At 64.0% G+C, this 18,915-nt stretch overlaps 1 protein-coding gene across 1 annotated transcript; it reads right to left on the bottom strand.

The window, feature by feature from the left end:
* Positions 1–860: 860 nt before the first annotated feature.
* On the bottom strand, positions 861–18,620 carry PC (pyruvate carboxylase). Its single transcript, XM_066570592.1, has 21 exons — positions 18,592–18,620; positions 16,651–16,777; positions 15,487–15,671; positions 15,073–15,238; positions 14,240–14,385; positions 13,259–13,376; positions 12,744–12,895; positions 11,706–11,824; positions 10,943–11,105; positions 9,646–9,828; positions 8,818–8,962; positions 8,223–8,312; positions 7,502–7,723; positions 6,526–6,682; positions 5,799–6,039; positions 5,084–5,333; positions 4,339–4,583; positions 3,813–3,992; positions 2,847–3,095; positions 1,951–2,091; positions 861–1,339 (listed from the first exon to the last, which is right to left on the bottom strand). The coding sequence occupies exons 2-21, from the start codon at positions 16,775–16,777 to the stop codon at positions 1,091–1,093; spliced, it is 3,528 nt and encodes a 1,175-aa protein (XP_066426689.1). The 5' UTR covers positions 18,592–18,620; the 3' UTR covers positions 861–1,090.
* Positions 18,621–18,915: the final 295 nt, after the last annotated feature.

Below are 18,915 nucleotides of genomic sequence, written 5' to 3'. Positions count from 1 at the left end.
CTTTGGGGGGGTCAACTGGGGGATTTCCGATTGAGGCCACGCCCATTTGGAGTAGAAGCCACGCCCACTTTGTCCCCATTGGGAATAAAAGCCCCTCTGTGCTCACTGACCACGCCCCTCGTGACGGAGGCCACGCCCTCTTTGGCTCAGGCCACGCCCCCACCTGGGGGAGGGTGATGTGGGGGTCTCGGCAGCCCCTCCCCCACACCGCAGGTGCCGTCAGTTCCAGTTTTTATTGCCCGAAACCCCCCAAAATCGGGGGTGGGGGAGGGGGCGGTGGGGGAGGGGCGGCCCCTCCCTCTCCAGTTCCGGGGGGAGGGGGGGAGGGGCGGCCCCTCCCCCCCCACAAAGTCCAGTTAAATTCCCGCCCTTTGGTCACAGGCTCCGCCCCCTCCCCTCCCCCACCCCCGGGGGCGTTTGGCAAAAGCAGGGGGGGGGTGGGGGGGGATGGGGGAGGGGCGGTCACACCCACCCGACCCCTCCCCCCCCTCCCCAAATTCTCCAGATCCCCCCTAAGGCAGCATGGCAGGGATGGGGGGAGGGGCCCCAAAAAAAAAAAAAAAGGGGGGGGGAGGGCGGCTCAAAATGGGGGGGGGCACAAAATTGGGGGAAATTAAACCCCTCCCCCAAAAAAGGGGTGAGCCCCCTCTCCCAAAACTCTTCTCCACCTCCCCAAGAAGGTTCAGCCCCAAAATTGGGGTGAAATGCCCAAAAAAATGGGGGGGGCACCTCAATTATTGGGTGTGTGCGTCCCCCCCCCCTCCTGAAATGGATCGTACCACCCTAAAAAAGGGAGCCCCCCCCCCCCCCCAAATTAGGGTTATCCCAACCCCCCCCCAAAAAATGAGGTGTTCCCCCAAAGCGGGACCCCCCCTTCACGGGGCACCTCTTAATTAAGACGTGGCCCCCCCTTAATTAAAACACGCCCCCCCCCAATTAAGGCCTTGTTGTAGCGCCCGGCGCCCGCCAGGGGGCGCCACCCGCGGGGAGGGGGCTCTTAAAGGGGCCACGCCCCATTTTGGCGAGGTCGCTTCCAGGGGAGTTTTGGGGTAACTCGGGGGGGGTTTTTTGGGGGGGAACCCCCCGAATTCTACTCGATGACGGCGATGAGGTCCTCGCCCTCGAGGCTGAGCCCCGGGCGCACGTGGACCTTGGTGACTTTGCCTCCCACGGGCGCCGTCACCACCGTTTCCATTTTCATGGCGCTGAGCACGCACAGAGGGTCCCCCTTGGCCACCGTTGTCCCCTCCTTGACCCGGACCTCGACCACCTCCCCCGGCATGGGGGCCCCCACCTGGCCCTTGGCCCCCTTCTCAGCCTTGGGGTGCACGTGCATCTCCTGGGGGTGGGAAACGGGGGGGGGGGGGGTCCGGGGTCACCTCGGTGTCCCCAGAGTCACCCCAAGGTCACCCAGGGCTCCTCACCCCGGGCAGAGCCTCCTGGAGTCCCCACAAGTCACCCCTGGCTCCCCTCAGACCCCCCAAAAAAATCCAGATCCTCCCCAAAATCCCCTCAGAGCCCCCCAAAATCTCTTCAGATCCCCCAAAGATTCCCCCCAAACCACCCCAAATTCCTCCCAAATCCCCTCAAATCCCCACTAAATCCTCCCAGATCCCCCCAAATCTCCCTGAATTCCCCCCAAATTCTTCCCAAACCCCCCAAATCCCCAAAATTCTCCCCCATATCCCCCTGAATTCTTCCCAAATCCTTCCAAATCCCCCCAAACTCCCCCAAATCCCCCTGAATTCCCCCCAAACCACCACAAATCCCCTCAAAATGCCCCAAAATCCCCCCAAACCCCCCGGGCCCACCTTGAGCGCCTGCGTGTCCCGCACCAGGATGGATCTCAGCTGCACTCCCAAAATCCCCCAAAACCCCCCCCAAACCGCCACAAATCCCCTCAAAATGCCCCAAAATCCCCCCAAACCCCCCCAAATCCCCCGGGCCCACCTTGAGCGCCTGCGTGTCCCGCACCAGGATGGATCTCAGCTGCCCGTTGAGCTCGAAGAAAACCTCGCGCTGCCCGGCCGCGTTCAGGTCACCGAGCGCCAGCGCCTTGATGTGCAGGGTTTTACCCCGCTCCAGCTCCACCTGGGAGTAAACACAGAGTAAATCAGGTGTAAAGGGTGTAAATCAGGTGTAACTGGTGTGTGTGGGTGTCCGGGCTGTGTAACTGCTGTGTAAGGGCCTTGATGTGCAGGGTTTTACCCCGCTCCAGCTCCACCTGGGAGTAAACGCAGAGTAAATCAGGTGTAAGGGCCTTGATGTGCAGGGTTTTACCCCGCTCCAGCTCCACCTGAGAGTAAAATGTGAGTAAATAACGTGTAACTGGTGTGTAAGGGATGTGCAGGCTGTTCCTGGGCACCAGCTCCACCTGCGAGCAAAGTGGGTGTAGATAATGTGTAAAGGCTGCGTAACCGGTGTGTAAGGGGCTCCAGAGCTGGGCAAGGAGCTCCAGGAGTGCGCAGCTCCCAGCTCCTCTCCCAGTCCCTCCCAGTCCCCCCCCAGTCCCCCCCTAGTCCCCCCCCTAGTCCCCCCCAGTCCCTCCCATTGCCCCCCAGTCCCCTCTCACTCCCTCCCAGTACCCTCCAATCCCTCCCAGTCCCTCCCAGTGCCTCTCACTCCCTCCCAGTACCTCCCACTCCCTCCCAATCTCCTCCGAGCGCCCCTCACTCCCTTCCCAGTCCCCCCCAGTCCCTCCCATTGCCCCCCAATCCTCTCTCACTCCCTCCCAGTCCCTCCCAGTCCCTCCCAGTCCCCTCCCAGTGCTTCCCATTCCCCCCCAATCCCCTCCAAGTCCCCTCCCAGTCCCTCTCAATCCCCTCCCAGTGCCTCCCAGTGCCCACCTCGAACTCCTCGGCGATGGTGGGCCCCTCGAGGAAGAGGCGGGTGCCCAGGCAGGCCACGGGCCCGAAGGTGCTGCGGAAGGAGCGGAACTCGTCGTAGACCTTGGGGTAGAGCGCGGCCGAGAGCAGCTCCTCGGGGCTGGGGGGGGCCCCGTGCCGCGCCCCCAACTCCCGGCCCAGCGCCTCGAAATCCAGGGGGGGCAGCGACGCCCCCGGGCGCCCCTCGACCCGCGGGAGATCCTTCAGAACCTGGGGGGGGACAAACGGGGGGCTTGGTGGGGCACAGGGCACAAGGGACAGGGGACATCATGGGAATGGGACAGGGCACAGGGGACACGGCAATGGGACAGGGGACACGGGACAGGAGATCCTTCAGAACCTGGGGGACAAACGGGGCTTGGTGGGGCACAGGGGACAGGGGACATGGGACATGGCAATGGGACAGGGGACACAGGACAGAAGATCCTTCAGAACCTGGGGGGACAAAAAACAAATGGGGGGTGGGGGCTTAATGGGGTGGGGGCCATGGGACAGGGGACAGCGAAGCCCCCGGGTGCCCCTCAACCCACGGGAGATCCTTCAGAACCTGGGGGGACAAACGGGGGGGTTGGTGGGGCAATGGGGACAGGGGACAGGGGACATGGGAATGGGACAGGGACAGGGGACACCATGGGAATGGGACAGGGACAGGGGACAGGGGAGATGGCAATGGGGTGGGGGGGTGGGGGACAAGGCAGTGGGGTGGGGTCATGGCAATGGGGTGGGTGCCATGGCAACCAGTGATGGAGGTGGCAGCAGGGACCGCAGCATCCCGTTGCCATGGCAACAGCCTCCAGTACCTCCCAGTCCCTCCCAGTCCATCCCACTCCTCTCCAGTCCCTCCCAGTCCATCCCAGTCCATCCCACTCCTCTCCAGTCCATCCCAGTCCCTCCCAGTCCGTCCCAGCAGCGCCCATCAGGCCCCACCTTGGAGCGGAAGGGCTCGGGGAAGCCGCCCGGGGGGACCCCGATGTGTCCCTGCAGGAATTCCACCACGCTCAGGGGGAAGGAGAGCTCGTCCGCCCGCGCCTCCACCTCCTCGCGGGAGAGCCCGTTCTGCACCATGAACTGCGCCAGGTCCCCCACCACCTTCGACGTGGGCGTCACCTGAGGGCACCAGGGGTCAGCAGGGGTCACCTCAGGGCCACCAGGGTGAGGTCACCTCGGGGTCATCTCACAGTCCACTCCTGGTTAACTCCTGGGGCAACTTGGGGTCACCCAAGGGGAGACCCCCCCACCCCATGGACAGCACCCAGTGGACATCACCCACCCCATGGACACCATTCTATGGACACCACCCCGCCCCATGGAGACCACCCACCCCACAGAGAGCATCTGCCCCATGGAGACCATTCTAAGGAGACCCCACCCCATGCAGACCCCACCCCATGGACACCATTCCATGCAGACCCCACCCCATGGCCCCCGTACGCCCCCCAGGAGCCCCCGGTACCTTGATGAGGTCCCCGAGCAGCTTGTTGGCCTCGGTGTAGGCCTTCTTGACCTCCTTGAACTTGTGTCCCAGCCCCATGGCGTGGGCCTGGAAGTGCAGGTTCGTGTACTGCCCGCCCGGGATCTCGTTCTCGTACACGTCCGCGTTGCCCGACTTCATGGTGGCCGTGCAGTCGAAGGCGGCGTAGAGGCCCCGCGCCGCCTCCCAGTACTCGCTGTACTCGAACACGCGCTGCAGGTCGATGCCTGGGGACAAGGGACACGTGGGGACACTGTGGGGACACGTAGGGACATGGCAGGGACATGGCAGGGACACCAAGGGGGTGTGGTGTGGGGGCGTCGTGGATTCGGGATGAGCTTGTGACTGTGGTGGCACCTTCAGGACGGTGGTGGTGGCACCTCCATGGCCATTGGGGCTCCTCAAACCCTTGGTGGCCACTCCAATCCTGGCAATTCCTCCAACCCTTGGTGGCACCTCAAACCCTCATTGTCCCCTTCAACCCTTGGGGACACCTCAAACCCTTGGTGGCATCTTAAACCTTTGATGACACCCCAAACCCTCTATGTCCCTCCAACCCTCGGTGACACTTCCAAACCCTTGGTGACACCTCCAAACCCTTGGGGACACCTCAAACCCTTGGGGACACCTCAAACCCTCCATGTCCCTCCACCCCTCGTTATCCCCCTTGTCTCCCCGTCCCCTCCCTGTCCCCACCTGTGTCCAGGGCTGTCCCCCAAGTCCCCACCTGTGTCCAGGGCTGTCCCTCGTGCGCAGGCCACCACGGCGCCCATGCTGGGCTGCGAGGTCATGCCGGACATGGCGTCCACGGCCACGTCCACCACGTCGGCGCCGGCCTGGGCGGCCGCCAGCATGGAGGCGACGCCGGCGCCGGCCGTGTCGTGGGTGTGGACGTGCAGGGGCACCTCGGGGTGCTGCTCCCGCAGGGCCCCCACCAGCAGCCGGGCGGCCGCGGGGGTCAGGAGCCCGGCCATGTCCTGGGGAGGGGACGCGGGGGTCACGCGGGGGGCGGGGGGACCCTCAGTGTCCCACCCCTCATCCAGCCCAGCCTTGGACAACAGGGGAGCCCCAAATTCTCCCCAGCGCCCCAAAAATCCCCTTCCCAAATCCTCCCAGGACCCCCCCAAACCCCCCCAGACCCCGACCTTGATGCAGAGCACACGTGTGTCCCTGCTGCCACCAGCGCCCATCCCATTCCCCCCAAACCCCCTGAAACCCCTGCAGGACCACCCAAAACCCCCTCAAACCTCCCCAAATCCCCCAGGACCCCCAAATCCCCGACCTTGATGCAGAGCACGTGTGTGTCCCTGCTGCCACCAGCTCCCTGGCCAGCCCCATCCCATCCCTTCAAACCCCCCCCAAATTCCCCCAAATCCCCCCAAAACCCCCTCAAACCTCCCCAAATCCCCCCCAAACCCCCCAGGACCCCCCAAATCCCCAACCTTGATGCAGAGCACGTGTGTCCCCGCCGCCACCAGCTCCCTGGCCAGCCCCAGGTAGTACTCCAGGCTGTACTTGGTGCGCGTGGGGTCGGCCACGTCGCCGGTGTAGGAGAGCGCGGCCTCCACCACGGCGCCGGCGCTGCCCGCGGCCTCCACGCCCAGCAGCAGGTTGGGCACGTAGTTGAGGGCGTCAAAGACGCGGAAAATGTCCATGCCGTTGGCCACGGCCACCTCGCAGAACCTGGGGACGCCGCGTGGGGACATGGGTTGGGGTGGCCACAGCCCGGGGGGGCCCCGTGGGAGGTTTTGGGGTTGGGGTCGCTTTGGTCACTCGGGGTGTCCCTCTCTGTCCCTCCATGTCCCCACTTCCCCCAGGTCCCCCCATGTCCCCCATATCCCTCCATGTCCCAATGTCCCCTGTGTCCCCAGGTCTCCTCCCGTGTCCCCTCAGTGTCCTCCCATGTCCCCATGCACCGGCGCACTGCATTGTGTGTCCCCATGTCCCCATGGTGTCCCCATGGTGTCCCTGTGGTGTCCCTGTGGTGTCCCCGTGGTGTCCCCATGGTGTCCCCATGTTCCCCCACATCCCCAGGGTGTCCCCCCGCACCTGTGCACGACGTTGTTGGGGTAGCTGGTGTAGCCCATGGCGTAGTGTCCCCATGGTGTCCCTGTGGTGTCCCCATGGTGTCCCCCTGTCCCTCCATGTCCCCCCCACGTCCCCCCGCACCTGTGCACGACGTTGTCGGGGTAGTTGGTGTAGCCCACGGCGTTGGCCCCGCGCAGCAGCATCTGGAAGGGGATGTTGGGCACGAGGCGCCGCAGCTCCCGCAGCCGCTCCCAGGGGCACTCGTGCAGGAACCGCATGGCAACGTCGAAGGTGGCGCCTGGGGACACGCCCCGCCCTCAGACACGCCCCCGGGGCACGGGCACGCCCCTCGCGGGCGAGACGCGCCCATCACGTGAGAGCCACACCCATCACGTGAGAGCCGCGCCCATCACGTGAGAGCCACGCCCATCACGTGAAACCCACACCCCTTCATTCAAGCCCTGCCCTTACACGCCCCTGTTCCCGTGCAAGCCCCGCCCCAAATGCCACACCCAAACCCCACCCACTCAAGCCCCGCCCCCCTCATCCATTCCTCCTCAGCCCCAGGGGCTCCCATGGAAACCTTTCCCATGAATGCCCCACACCTTAAGCCACGCCCATTTAAGCCCCTCCTCTAATGAGGCCACTCCCTTTTAAGCTACACCCTATTAAGCCCCTCCCCTCATTGTTCCACCCCATTAGACCCGTCCCCTCGTTACCCCACCCCATTAAGCCCCTCCCTTTGCTACCACACCCTATTAAGCCCCTCCCTAACTGCCACACCCCATTAACCCTCACTGCTGCGCCCCCTCAGCCCCACCCCATCACGCCCCGCCCCCTCAGGCCCCGCCCACCCCCAAGCCCCGCCCACCTCCCCATGTCTCCATGCTGCAGAGGGGGCTGAGCGCGTGCCCCGCCCCCTCAGGCCCCGCCCACCCCCAAGCCCCGCCCACCTCCCCATGTCTCCATGCTGCAGAGGGGGCTGAGCGCGTGCCCCGCCCCCTCAGGCCCCGCCCACCCCCAAGCCCCGCCCACCTCCCCATGTCTCCATGCTGCAGAGGGGGCTGAGCGCGTGCCCCGCCCCCTCAGGCCCCGCCCACCCCCAAGCCCCGCCCACCTCCCCATGTCTCCATGCTGCAGAGGGGGCTGAGCGCGTGCGCCACGAAGGGCGCGATGCGGGCGAGGTCGCGGGTGCGGACGCGCGTGGCCAGCAGGGACTGGTGGGCGTCGCGGAAGGTGGTGTCGGTGAGCAGCAGCCCCCGGTGCCCCCGCAGCGCCCGCGCGAAGCCCCCGGGGCCCTCGCGCTGCAGCACCGCCCGCAGCCCCGCGGGGGGGGCGCCTGTGTGGGGCATGGGGGGCAGAGGTCAGGGGGGGCAGGGGCAGTAAAGGGGGCAGGGGCAGTAAAGGGGGCAGTAAAGGGGGCAGGGGGCAGTAAAGGGGGCAGGGGGAGTAAAGGGGGCAGGGGGCGCCTGGACAGGGCATGGGGGGCGGAGGTCAGGGAGGGCACAGGGAGTAAAGGGGGCAGGGGGCGCCTGTGTGGGGCATGGGGGGCAGAGGTTAGAGGGGGCAGGGGGGCAGTAAAAGGGGCAGGGGGCAGTTAAAAGGGGCAGGGGGCAGTAAAGGGGGAGGGGGCAGTTAAAAGGGCAGGGGGGGCATGGAAGGGTCAGGGGTCAGTGTGAGGGGGTACAGAGTCAGGAAGGGGGTGACAAAGGGTGGCACTGGAGGGGTCAGGGGATGGGACAGGTGACAAGGACACTGGGGACACATTGGGGACACTCTGGGTTCACATTGGGGACACACTGGGGACGCTCTGGGGACACTCTGGGCCCCCCACTCACCCATGGGCACCGGGGGGGGCGTGGGCTCCACCAGCGCCGCCTTGGCCTTCACCGGGAGGGGGGTGCTGGGCCCGTTCACCATCACGTGACCTGGGGGGGGGGGGACAGGTGTGACACAGGGGGTGACAACCCCGGGGACCCCCACAGGAGCCCCCCAAACCCTGCCCAGGCTCCCCCAGAACCCCACGGGAGAGGATTTTGGGGGTTTTTGGAGAAAACCACACCTGGGCACACCTGGGCTGGGTTCCTCTGCCCCCCATGGGGGCCCAGGTGTGTCCACAGAACCCCCAAAAATCCCTCACAGGACCCTGAGAGACCCCCCCAGGTGCCCTCAGGTGCCAGGGCTGACCCAGGGAGTGCAGCAGAGGTGCCCCCCATTCCCCCAGTGCCCCCCAGGTGTGTATTTACCCCCCCCCCCAGGTGTGTATTTACCCCCCCAGGTGCACATTCTCCCCCCCCCAGGTGTGTATTTACCCCCCCCCAGGTGTGTATTTACCTCCCCAGGTGTGTATTTACCCCCCCAGGTGCACATTCTCCCCCCCCCAGGTGTGTATTTACCCCCCCCCAGGTGTGTGTTTCTCCCCCCTGAGCCCACCCAGGTAGTGCAGCAGTTTCTGGGCGCGGTTCTGGCCCGGCCGCAGGTGGAACAGTTCGGGGTTCTCATCGATGAACTGGGTGTCAGCAGCACCTGCCAGGAACTGCGGGTGTGCCAGAACGTTCTGCAGGAACGGGATGTTGGTCTGCGGGAACAGGGGGGGTCAGGGGCTCCCAGAGACCCCCGGGATGGGCTGGGGGCTCCCAGAGACCCCCGGGATGGGCTGGGGGACAGAAAGGGGAGCCTGAAGGGTCCTGGGGGGCAGGGAGGGGATGTCAGAGCCCCTAAACCCACATGGGGGACACCAAGAGCCCCTCAAATCCCTGTGCAGGGCATGGGGGGATGGGGGGGGTCACCAATTCCCCCCCAAATCCCCCAAACCCTCCCATGCACCACCCCAAGACTCCCCCACCCCACCCCAAACCCTTCACGTGTCAGGACCCCCCCCCCCCCCAAGACCACCAAACCCCCCCTGGGTCACAGCTGCCCCCCCCAACCCCTTGTGCCTCTTAAGGACCCCCCCAAAACCCCCCAGTGTCACCCCAGGACCCCCCAAACCCCTTCCCGCACCTTTTCCCTCCCCCAAACCCCTCATGCACCCCTGAACCCCCCCAAGGACCCCCCCAAAACCCCCCAGTGTCACCCCAAGGACCCTCCCCAATCCCTTCCCGCACCGTTTCCCTCTCCCACACCACTCGTGCCCCCCAAGGACACCCCAAGCATCTCCCAGGACCCCCCAAATCCCTTCCTTCACCGTTTCCCTCCCCCAAACCCCTCGTTCCCCCCCAAGACCCCCCTGAAACCCCCCAAGCCCCTCCCCAGCCCCACCTTGACCCCCCGGATGCGGAACTCGGCCAGCGCCCGGCTCATCTTGGCGGCGGCCGCGGGCTGGTCCGGCCCGTGCGCCACCACCTTGACCAGCAGGGAATCGTAATGGGGCGAGATCAGAGCGCCCTGGAACGCCGAGGCCCCGTCCAGGCGGATCCCCATCCCCTCCCCGGAGCGGAACACCTGCAGGGAGGGACCCAAATCCCATGGGAACGCCCCAAAATCCAATGGGAACGCCCCAAAATCCAATGGGAACGCCCCAAAATCCAATGGGAACACCTCAAAATCCAATGGGAACGCCCCAAGATCCAATGGGAACACCCCAAAATCCAATGGGAACGCCTCAAAATCCAATGGGAACACCCCAAAATCCAATGGAAACACCTCAAAATCCAATGGGAATGCCCCAAGATCCAATGGGAACGCCCCAAAATCCAATGGAAACACCTCAAAATCCCATGGGAATGCCTCAAAATCCAATGGAAATGCCCCAAAATCCAATGGAAACACCTCAAAATCCCATGGGAACACCCCAAAATCCCATGGGAACACCCCCAGACCCTATAGACACACCCAGAGCCAACGGAAACACCCCAAATCCTATAAACGCCTCAGAATCCCATGGGCATCCCAAATCTGTGAACATCGTGAGGGCCTGTCTGGGTGGATCCCCATCCCCTCCCCGGAGCGGAACACCTAAAGGGAGGGACCCCGAAATCATAGAGACACCCCAAAATGCAATGGAAACAACCCAAGTCCTATAAACAACCAAAATTCCCATGGAAACACCCCAAAACCCCATGGAAACACCTCAGAGTCCTAGAGGCACCCCAAAATCCCATGGAAACACCCCAAAATCCCATGGAAACAAGCCAAATCCTACAGACACCCCCAAATGCTATAAACACCTCCACAGACCCCTCCAAACCCACAGACACCCCAAGGGAAGCGCCAAGGGGGGATCCGTGAGGGGGAACCCCAAGGGGATCTGAGCCTGGGGGTCCTGGGTCTGTCCCGAACCTGGGGGTGCCCAGGGGTGCCCTGGGGGTCCCAGGGGTCCTGGGGCTGTCCCCATCCCGGTGTCCCCTTTGTCCCCATCCCGGTGCTGTCCCAGGGTGGGTCCCTCACCTCGATGCGGCCGGTGTTGGGCTGGAAGCCTGGCGGGGTCCTGGCACTGTCCCCACCCTGGCACTGTCCTCATCCCGGTGCTGTCCCCATCCCTGGGTTTCCCCTGTGCTGTCCCCACCCCGGTGTCCCATTTGTCCCCATCCCGGGGGTCCCGGGGGTCCCCCCTCACCTCGATGCGGCCGGTGTCGGGCTGGAAGCCGCGCGCGGGGTCCTCGGTGGTCACCCGGCACTGGATGGCGCAGCCGTTCACGCGGATCCGCTCCTGCTCCAGCCCCAGCTCGGGCAGCGACCGCCCCGCGGCCACCTGGAGCTGGGCGTGCACCAGGTCCACGCTGGGGACACGGGGGGACACTGGGGTTAGGGGGGTACGGGGGACATGGGCACAATGGGGGACACGGGGGGACAATGGGGGACATGGGGGGTACAGGGGACACGGGCACAATGAGGGACACGGGGACAATGGGGGACATGGGGACAATGGGGGACATAGGGACAATGGGGACAATGGGGGACATGGGGGGTATGGGGGACACGGGGACAATGGGGGACATGGGGACAATGGGGGACACGGGGACACTGGGGTTAGGGGCATCAGGGGACACGGGTCCATGCTGGGGACACGGGGACAGCAGGGACATTGGGTCAGGGGGTACAGGGCACAATGGGGGACCATTTTTCTGGTGTCCCCCCCACTGTTTTTGGGTTCCCATTTTTGCGTTCCCCAATGCCATTTTTGGGTTCCCATGCCATTTTTGCGTTCCCCAATGCCACTTTTGGGGTCCCCAATGCCATTTTTGCATTCCCCAATGCCATTTTTGGGTTCCCCAATGCCATTTTTGGGTTCCCATGCCATTTTTGCGTTCCCCAATGCCACTTTTGGGGTCCCCAATGCCATTTTTGGTCTGCCCCCGGCGTTTCGGGGCCCGGCTCACTCGGTGATCTCCTCGGTGACCGTGTGCTCCACCTGCAGCCGCGAGTTGACCTCGATGAAGTAATAGTCCCCACTCTGGTCCACCAGGAACTCCACGGTGCCGGCGTTCTCGTAGCCCACCTGGGACCCCCGAGCCGGGCTCAGGGGGGGCCGGGGGCTGCAGCTCCCGGGGTCCCCCCCAGCCCCAGCTCCTGGAGCCCCCCAGGGTCCCCAAGGGTCCCCAAAGTCCTCCTGGGGGCCTTCTCACATTGTCCTGGTTCCCCAATGTCCACCTGAGCCCACCCAATGTCCACCTGAGTCCCTCAATGTCCACCTCAGTCACTCAATGTCCATCTTGGTCACTCAATGTCCACCTTGGTCACTCAATGTCCACCTGAGCCCATCCAATGTCCACCTGAGTCCCTCAATGTCCACCTTGGTCACTCAATGTCCACCTGAGTCCCTCAATGTCCACCTTGGTCACTCAATGTCCACCTGAGTCCCTCAATGTCCACCTGAGTCACTCAATGTCCATCTTGGTCACTCAATGTCCACCTTGGTCACTCAATGTCCACCTGAGCCCACCCAATGTCCACCTGAGTCCCTCAATGTCCACCTTGGTCACTCAATGTCCACCTGAGTCCCTCAATGTCCACCTGAGTCACTCAATGTCCATCTTGGTCACTCAATGTCCACTTGAGTCACTCAACGTCCATCTTGCTCACTCAATGTCCATCTTGGTCACTCAATGTCCACTTGAGTCACTCAATGTTCTCCCAGAAACCCCAATGTTCTCCTTGACCCCAATTTTCTTCTGGGTCCTTCAATGTCCACCTGAGCCCCCCAACATCCACCTGAGCCCCCCAATGTCCACCTGAGCCCCCCAATGTCCACCTGAGCCCCCCAACATCCACCTGAGCCCCCCAATGTCCACCTGAGCCCCCCAATGTTCTGCTCAGCCCCTGATGTCCTCCCAGGATCCCATCCCCATTCCCCCAGGGCTGTCCCCAGGGCTGTCCCTGCTGTTCCTGGGGCTGTCCCCTCTGTCCCCAGGTGTCACCTGCCGGGCCAGGCGCACGGCGTCGTCGGCCAGGCGGGCTCGGAGCTCCGGGGGCAGCCGCGCTGCCGGGGCGATCTCCACGACCTTCTGGTGCCGGCGCTGCACGGAGCAGTCGCGCTCGTAGAGATGGACCACGTTCCCATGGGAGTCACCTGGGCACCGGGCACACCAAAAATGGGACTGGGAACCCCAAAAATGGAACAACTGACCCCAAAAGTGGGACTGGGGACACCAAAAATGGGACTGGGGACACCAAAAATGGGACTGGGGACACCAAAATGGGACCTGCATGGAGCAGTCCCGCTCACAGAGATGGACCACGTTCCCATGGGAGTCACCTGGGCACCGGGCACACCAAAATTGGGACTGGGAACCCCAAAAATGGGACTGGGGACCCCAAAAATGGGACTGGGAACCCCAAAAATGGAACTGGGGACCCCAAAAATGGGACTGGGAACCCCAAAAGGGCCCCGGGAACCCCAAGCATGGCCCACCAAACCCCAACGCAGCCGTACCCAGGATCTGGACCTCGATGTGCCGCGGGCGCTCGATGAATTTCTCCACGAACAGGTCCCCGTTCCCAAAGGCGGCCAAAGCCTCCGAGGTGGCGCGGGAGAAATTCTCCTCCAGCTCCTGCGGGACCCCAAAAGTGGCTCCCCAAATTCCAGGGACTCCCCAAAACCCAGGGACCCCAAATTGCAGGGACTTCCAAAACCCAAGAACCCCAAAACTCAGGGACCCCAAATTTCAGGGACTCCAAATTTCAGTGACCCCAAATTCCAGGGACCCCCCCCAAAACCCAGGGACCCCAAATTTCAGTGACACCAAATTCCAGGGACCCCCAAAACCCAGGATATCCTCACCTCGAGTTCCCCTCAAATGCAGGGACCCCAAATCTGGGGGATCCTAAATCCAGGAATCCCAAATCCCAGGATATCCCCCCACCCCAAAGTCATGGGTTCCAAATCCAAAATTCCGGGGTCTTCCCAAATCTGGGATCTCCCCCCCACACCGCATGACCCCAAATCTGGGTACCCCAAAACCTGGGGCACCTCAAACCCTGGGGTTCCCCCAAATCCAGGGTCCCCCCACCCCAGTTTTGGGGTCCTCCCAGGTCCAGGATTTGGGGTTCCTGAGGGTTGGGATTGCTGCGGATTTGGGGGTTTGGGGACGTGAGAGCTCCTGGAATTTTGGGGTTCTGGGGATTTGGGGTTGCTGGGATTTGACGTTTCTGGGGAATTTCATTTCTCAGAGATTTGGGACTCTGGGGATTTGGCATTCCTGGGGGATTTGGGATTTTGAATGATTTGTGTTCCTGTGCACGGGGGGGTCCAGGGGGTTTGGGTTCCTGGGGAATTTGGGGTCTGGGAGTTTCGGTTCCCGGGGGATTTGGGTTCAGGGGGATTTGGGCTCCTGGGCACTGGAACTCCAGGGGATTTGGGCTCCGGGGGTTTGGGTTCCTGGGGGATTTGGGCTCGGGGCTTTGGGGTCGGTACCTGGGGGGCCCGGACCACCCTCATGCCGCGGCCGCCGCCCCCGTGGGCGGCTTTGAGGATCACGGGGAACCCGACCCGGGCGGCGAAATCCTGAGCCTCGGCCAGCGCCGACACCGGCGACGGCGTCCCCGGCACCACCGGCACCCCTGCGGGCATGGAGGCTCAGAGACCCCAAAATCCCCCTTGAAAACCCCCAAAAATACCCCGAGATCCCCCAAAATCCCCCCTGAAAACCCCCAAAATACCCCCGGACCACAAAAATACCCCCTGAAACCCCCCAGAACCCAAAAATCCCCCCAGACCCCAAAAATGCCCCTGAAACCCCCCAGAATACCCCTAGACCCCCCAAATTCCCCTTTAACCCCTGCAAATCCCCTTTAACCTCCCCAAATCCCCCTTGAAGCTCCCCGAACCCCCCTTTAACCTCTCCAACCCCGCCTTGAACCCCCAAAATCCCCCTTAAACCCCTGCAAAGCCCCTTTTAACACCCCCAAATCCCCTTTTAAGCCCTCCAACCCCCCAAACCCTCTTTAACTCCTGAAATTCTCCTTTATCCCCCCCAAACCCCCCTTTTAAACCCCCCATGAACCCCCCTAAGACCCCCCCAAATCTCCCTTGAACCCCCCCAAACCCACTTTTAACCCCCCCAAACCCCCTTTAAACCCCCCCAAGCTTCCCCAAATCCCCTTTTAACCCCCCCAAACCCCCTTTTAACCCCCCCAAACCCCCTTTAAACCCCCCCAAGCTTCCCCAAACCCCCTTTCAACCCCCCCAAACCCCCTTTCAACCCCCCCAAACCCCCTTTTAACCCCCCCAGCCCCCCAGGCCCCCACCTGCGGCGATGGCGATGGCCCGAGCCTCCACCTTGTCCCCCATCTTCCTGACCACCTCCGGCCGGGGCCCCACGAAGCGAACGCCGGCGTCCAGGCAGGCCTGGGCGAAATCCGCGCGCTCCGACAGGAACCCGTACCCGGGGTGGATGGCGTCCACCTCGTTCTCCTGGAAACGGGGGGAACAGGGGGTCAGGGGGGGCTTTGGGGGCACCCACGGGGGCTTTGGGACCATCAGGGCACCCACGAGGCCAGCAGGACAACCCAGGGGGTACCAGGGGGGCTCAGGGGCTGCCAGGGCACCCATGGGGGATTTGGGGGGCTCATGGGGCCACCAGGACACCCCTGTGGGCACCCCCAATGTCCCCAGGTGTATCTGAGCTGTGTCCCCCCGTGTCCCCAGGTGCGTCCCCGTACCTGTGCCACCCGGATGATGTCGGGGATGTGCAGGTAGGCCTGCACGGGGGGCAGCCCCCTCCCCACCAGGTACGCCTCGTCCGCCTTCTGCCGGTGCATCTGCCCCGTGTCCTGCTCCGAGTACACGGCCACCGTGCGGATGCCCAGCTCCGTGCAGGCCCGGAACACGCGGATGGCAATCTCACCTGGGGACATGGGGACATGGGGACATGGGGGACACAGGACAGGGCTATGGGAACGCTGTGGGGATAGACACAGGGACACGGGGACACAGGGACACGGGGACACAGGGACACAGCCACTGTGCGGATGCCCAGCTCTGTGCAGGCCTGGAACACACGGATGGCAATCTCACCTGGGGACATGGGGGACATTGGGACACTGGGGACACTGGACAGGGCTATGGGGACACTGTGCGGATAGACACAGGGACACGGGGACACAGGGACACAGGGACACAGGGACACAGGGACACAGCCACTGTGTGGATGCCCAGCTCTGTGCAGGCCTGGAACACACGGATGGCAATCTCACCTGGGGACATGGGGACATTGGGGACACTGGGGACACTGGACAGGGCTATGGAGACATGGCACAGGGACACAGGGACAGGGATACAGGGACATTGGGGACAGGGACAGGGACACCATGCAGATCCCCAGCTCCGTGCAGGCCCAGAACACGTGGATGGCAATCTCACCTGGGGACATTGGGGACATTGGGGACATTGGGGACACCTTGGGGACACAGGGACACAGGGACACTCTGGGGACACAGCCACCATCCAGATCCTCAGCCCTGTGCACGCTCAGGACACGTGGATGGTGACTCCATCTTGGGGACATTGGGGACAGGGGCACAGGGACATGGGGACACTCTGGGGACAGGGCCACCATGTGGATCCTCAGCCCAGTGCACGCCCAGCACACGTGGATGGTGGCTCCATCCTGGGGACACTTGAGGACATGGGGACACCTGGGGACACCTGGGGACAACAACTTGGCAACCTCACCTGGGGCCACACAGGCTCAGGGGGGGTTCAAGGGACACTGGGGGCTCAGGGGGGCTCAGGGGACATGGGGGGGGTCCCAGGGGGGACTCAGGGGGGGCTCGGGGGGTTCAGGGGGTTTTTGGGGGGGTCTCAGGGGGTCTCCAGGCACTCACCCCTGTTGGCCACCAGCACCTTCCTCAGGGGCCGGTAGCTGACGGGCCGGGCGGGCCCGGGGGGGCCCCGGAGCAGCCGCAGCCCCAGGAGGGCGCGGCCCCCGCGGGGGCGGCACAGCTGGAACATCTGGGGGGGGGCGGGGTCATCAGGGCAGACCCCGAATCCCCCCACAAGGGGAGAATCGCCCTCCCCTCCCCCCCAAATCCCCTCTGCCCCACTGACCTTTGACCCCCCCTTGAGTCAAAAAAAGCCCCCGGGCCCCCCCCCACGCCCGCCCGCTCACCCCTGCCCCAGTGACCTTTGACCCCTCTCCCGCGGTTTGGTCTCCTCTTGCGTGGGGACTCACCCCAAAATCCCCCCCCCAAAAAATCCCCCGAATTCCACCCAAAATCCCGCCTAAAATCCCTCCAAAAATTCCCTCCAAATCCCCTCAAAAATCCCCAAAATTTCCTCAAAAATTCCTCCAGAATTCCCCCCGAAAATCCCTCCCAAAATTCCCCCAAATCCCCCCCAAAAAATCCCTAAAAATCCCCCCAAAAAAATCCCCAAAAAATCCTCCAAATCCCCACCCCCGGATTTTTACACAACCCCCCCCCGCCTTGCACACTCAGGGTCCTGCCCGGGCCTGTCCCCCCTTGCACAACCCCCCCTCCCCTCCCCCTCCTTGCACAATCACCTCTCCCACCCCCCCGCCCAAATTCCTCCGGGACCCCCCCCTTGCACAAATTTGCACAAAATTGCACAAATTTGCACAAATCCCCCTCCCCATTTTGCACAACCCCCTCCCACACAAATCCCCCCTTGCACAAATTTGCACAAATTCCCCCCCCCTTTTGCACAAGCGTCCCGCCCCCCCTTTTGCACAACCCCCCCCCCCCAAAATCCCCAAATTGCACAATTCCCCCCCAAATCCCCCTCCCTTTTTGCACAATCCCCCCCAAAGGCGTCCCCCCCTCCTTGCACAATCCCCCCCCCCCTTTTTGCACAATTCCCTCCCCCCCTCCCCAAAAAGTGCCCCCCCCCCCGCCCCGCCCCCTGCACGACCCCAGCCCCCCCCCCCAGCCCCGGTACCGTCACCGTCCCGTCCTCTCTCGCTCTCCCCTCTCTGTCCCCGGTGTCCCCCTGTCCCCGTGTCCGTCTGTCCGTCTGTCCGGTGTGCCCTCCCTTCCCTCCCGAGCCCCCCGCCGGTCCCGACCCCCCCCCCCGGTGAATCATTGACCGGGGAGGGGCAAAGTCCGAGGGGGGGCACCGGGGGGGGCACCGGGGGGGGGCGGTGGCGCCACCGAGGGGCAAACTGGGACAAACTGGGGCAAACTGGGGGAAACTGGGGCAAACTGGGGGAAACTGGGACAAACTGGGGCAAAATGGGGCAAAATGGGGCAAAATGGGGCAAACTGGGACAAACTGGGGCAAACTGGGGGAAACTGGGACAAACTGGGGGAAACTGGGACAAACTGGGGCAAAATGGGGCAAAATGGGGGAAAATAGGGGCAAAATGGGGGAAAATGGGGGAAAATGGGGCTCTGGGCCCTATAGGGGCTCCATAGGGGGGGCTCGCACGGGGGGCTCGGATCCTATCGGGTGTCATGGGGGGGGTCTTGGACCTTATGGGGGCTCCATAGGGGATCCCATAGAGGGTCCTGTAGGGGTCCCATAGGGGATCCTATAGGGGGTCCTGTAGGGGGTCCCAAACCCTATAGGGGATCCCATATGGGATCTTATAGGGGATCCCATAGGGGGTCCCAGGGGGGTCCCGGCCCCACGGGGGCTCCCCCATTCCGCTCTGTGTGTTTGGGGGGGGGAGGTCGCGGGGGTCGCGGGGGTCGCGGGGGCCCCCGGGGCGGGGGGGCGGCCCCTCCTCGCCCCGAGCGCTGCCCTCCCCGGCGGGGTCATATCGCGACAGTCGGGCGATACCGGAGGTCACGTGGTTGCTCACTCACCGCTCCGCGACCGCCGCTTCCCCCCGCGTCCCGGCGGCCCCGCTGGCCACGCCCCCTCACCCCCCATTGGCCGCCCGCCAGCGGCCCCGCCCACTTCTGGCAGAAGCCGCGCCCCTTTGCCCAAACATGGCGTCTTATTGGCTCGGCCGCTTCCGCCCTCGCCTCGCCATTGGCTCAATCAAATGTCACGCATCTCTCAGGTCCCGCCCCCTCCCTCCTCGCATGAGGGGGCGGGGCTCTATGACGTCACAGTCGAGCCTCCCGCTGCCATTGGCGGCTCCGCGGGCGCTGACGGGGCGGGGGCGGAGCCAAACGAGAGGGGCG

Source organism: Molothrus aeneus, unplaced genomic scaffold, assembly GCF_037042795.1.
Source record: "Molothrus aeneus isolate 106 unplaced genomic scaffold, BPBGC_Maene_1.0 scaffold_30, whole genome shotgun sequence".
NCBI lineage: Eukaryota > Metazoa > Chordata > Aves > Passeriformes > Icteridae > Molothrus > Molothrus aeneus.
The sequence above is the reverse complement of the archived record's forward strand: the minus strand, read 5'-3'. Positions and strand labels throughout refer to the sequence as shown.

Bases quoted from the DNA above. Each gene is read 5' to 3' on its own strand.
- PC (XM_066570592.1), bottom strand. From the start codon at position 16,777: ATGTTCCAGCTGTGCCGCCCCCGCGGGGGCCGCGCCCTCCTGGGGCTG. The intron at 11,825-12,743 runs GTGACACCTGGG...CGGGGGTCCCAG, and splicing joins CCGTGCGCCTGGCCCGGCAG to GTGGGCTACGAGAACGCCGG. The intron at 5,334-5,798 runs GTTGGGGATTTG...TCCCCTCCCCAG, and splicing joins CACACGTGCTCTGCATCAAG to GACATGGCCGGGCTCCTGAC.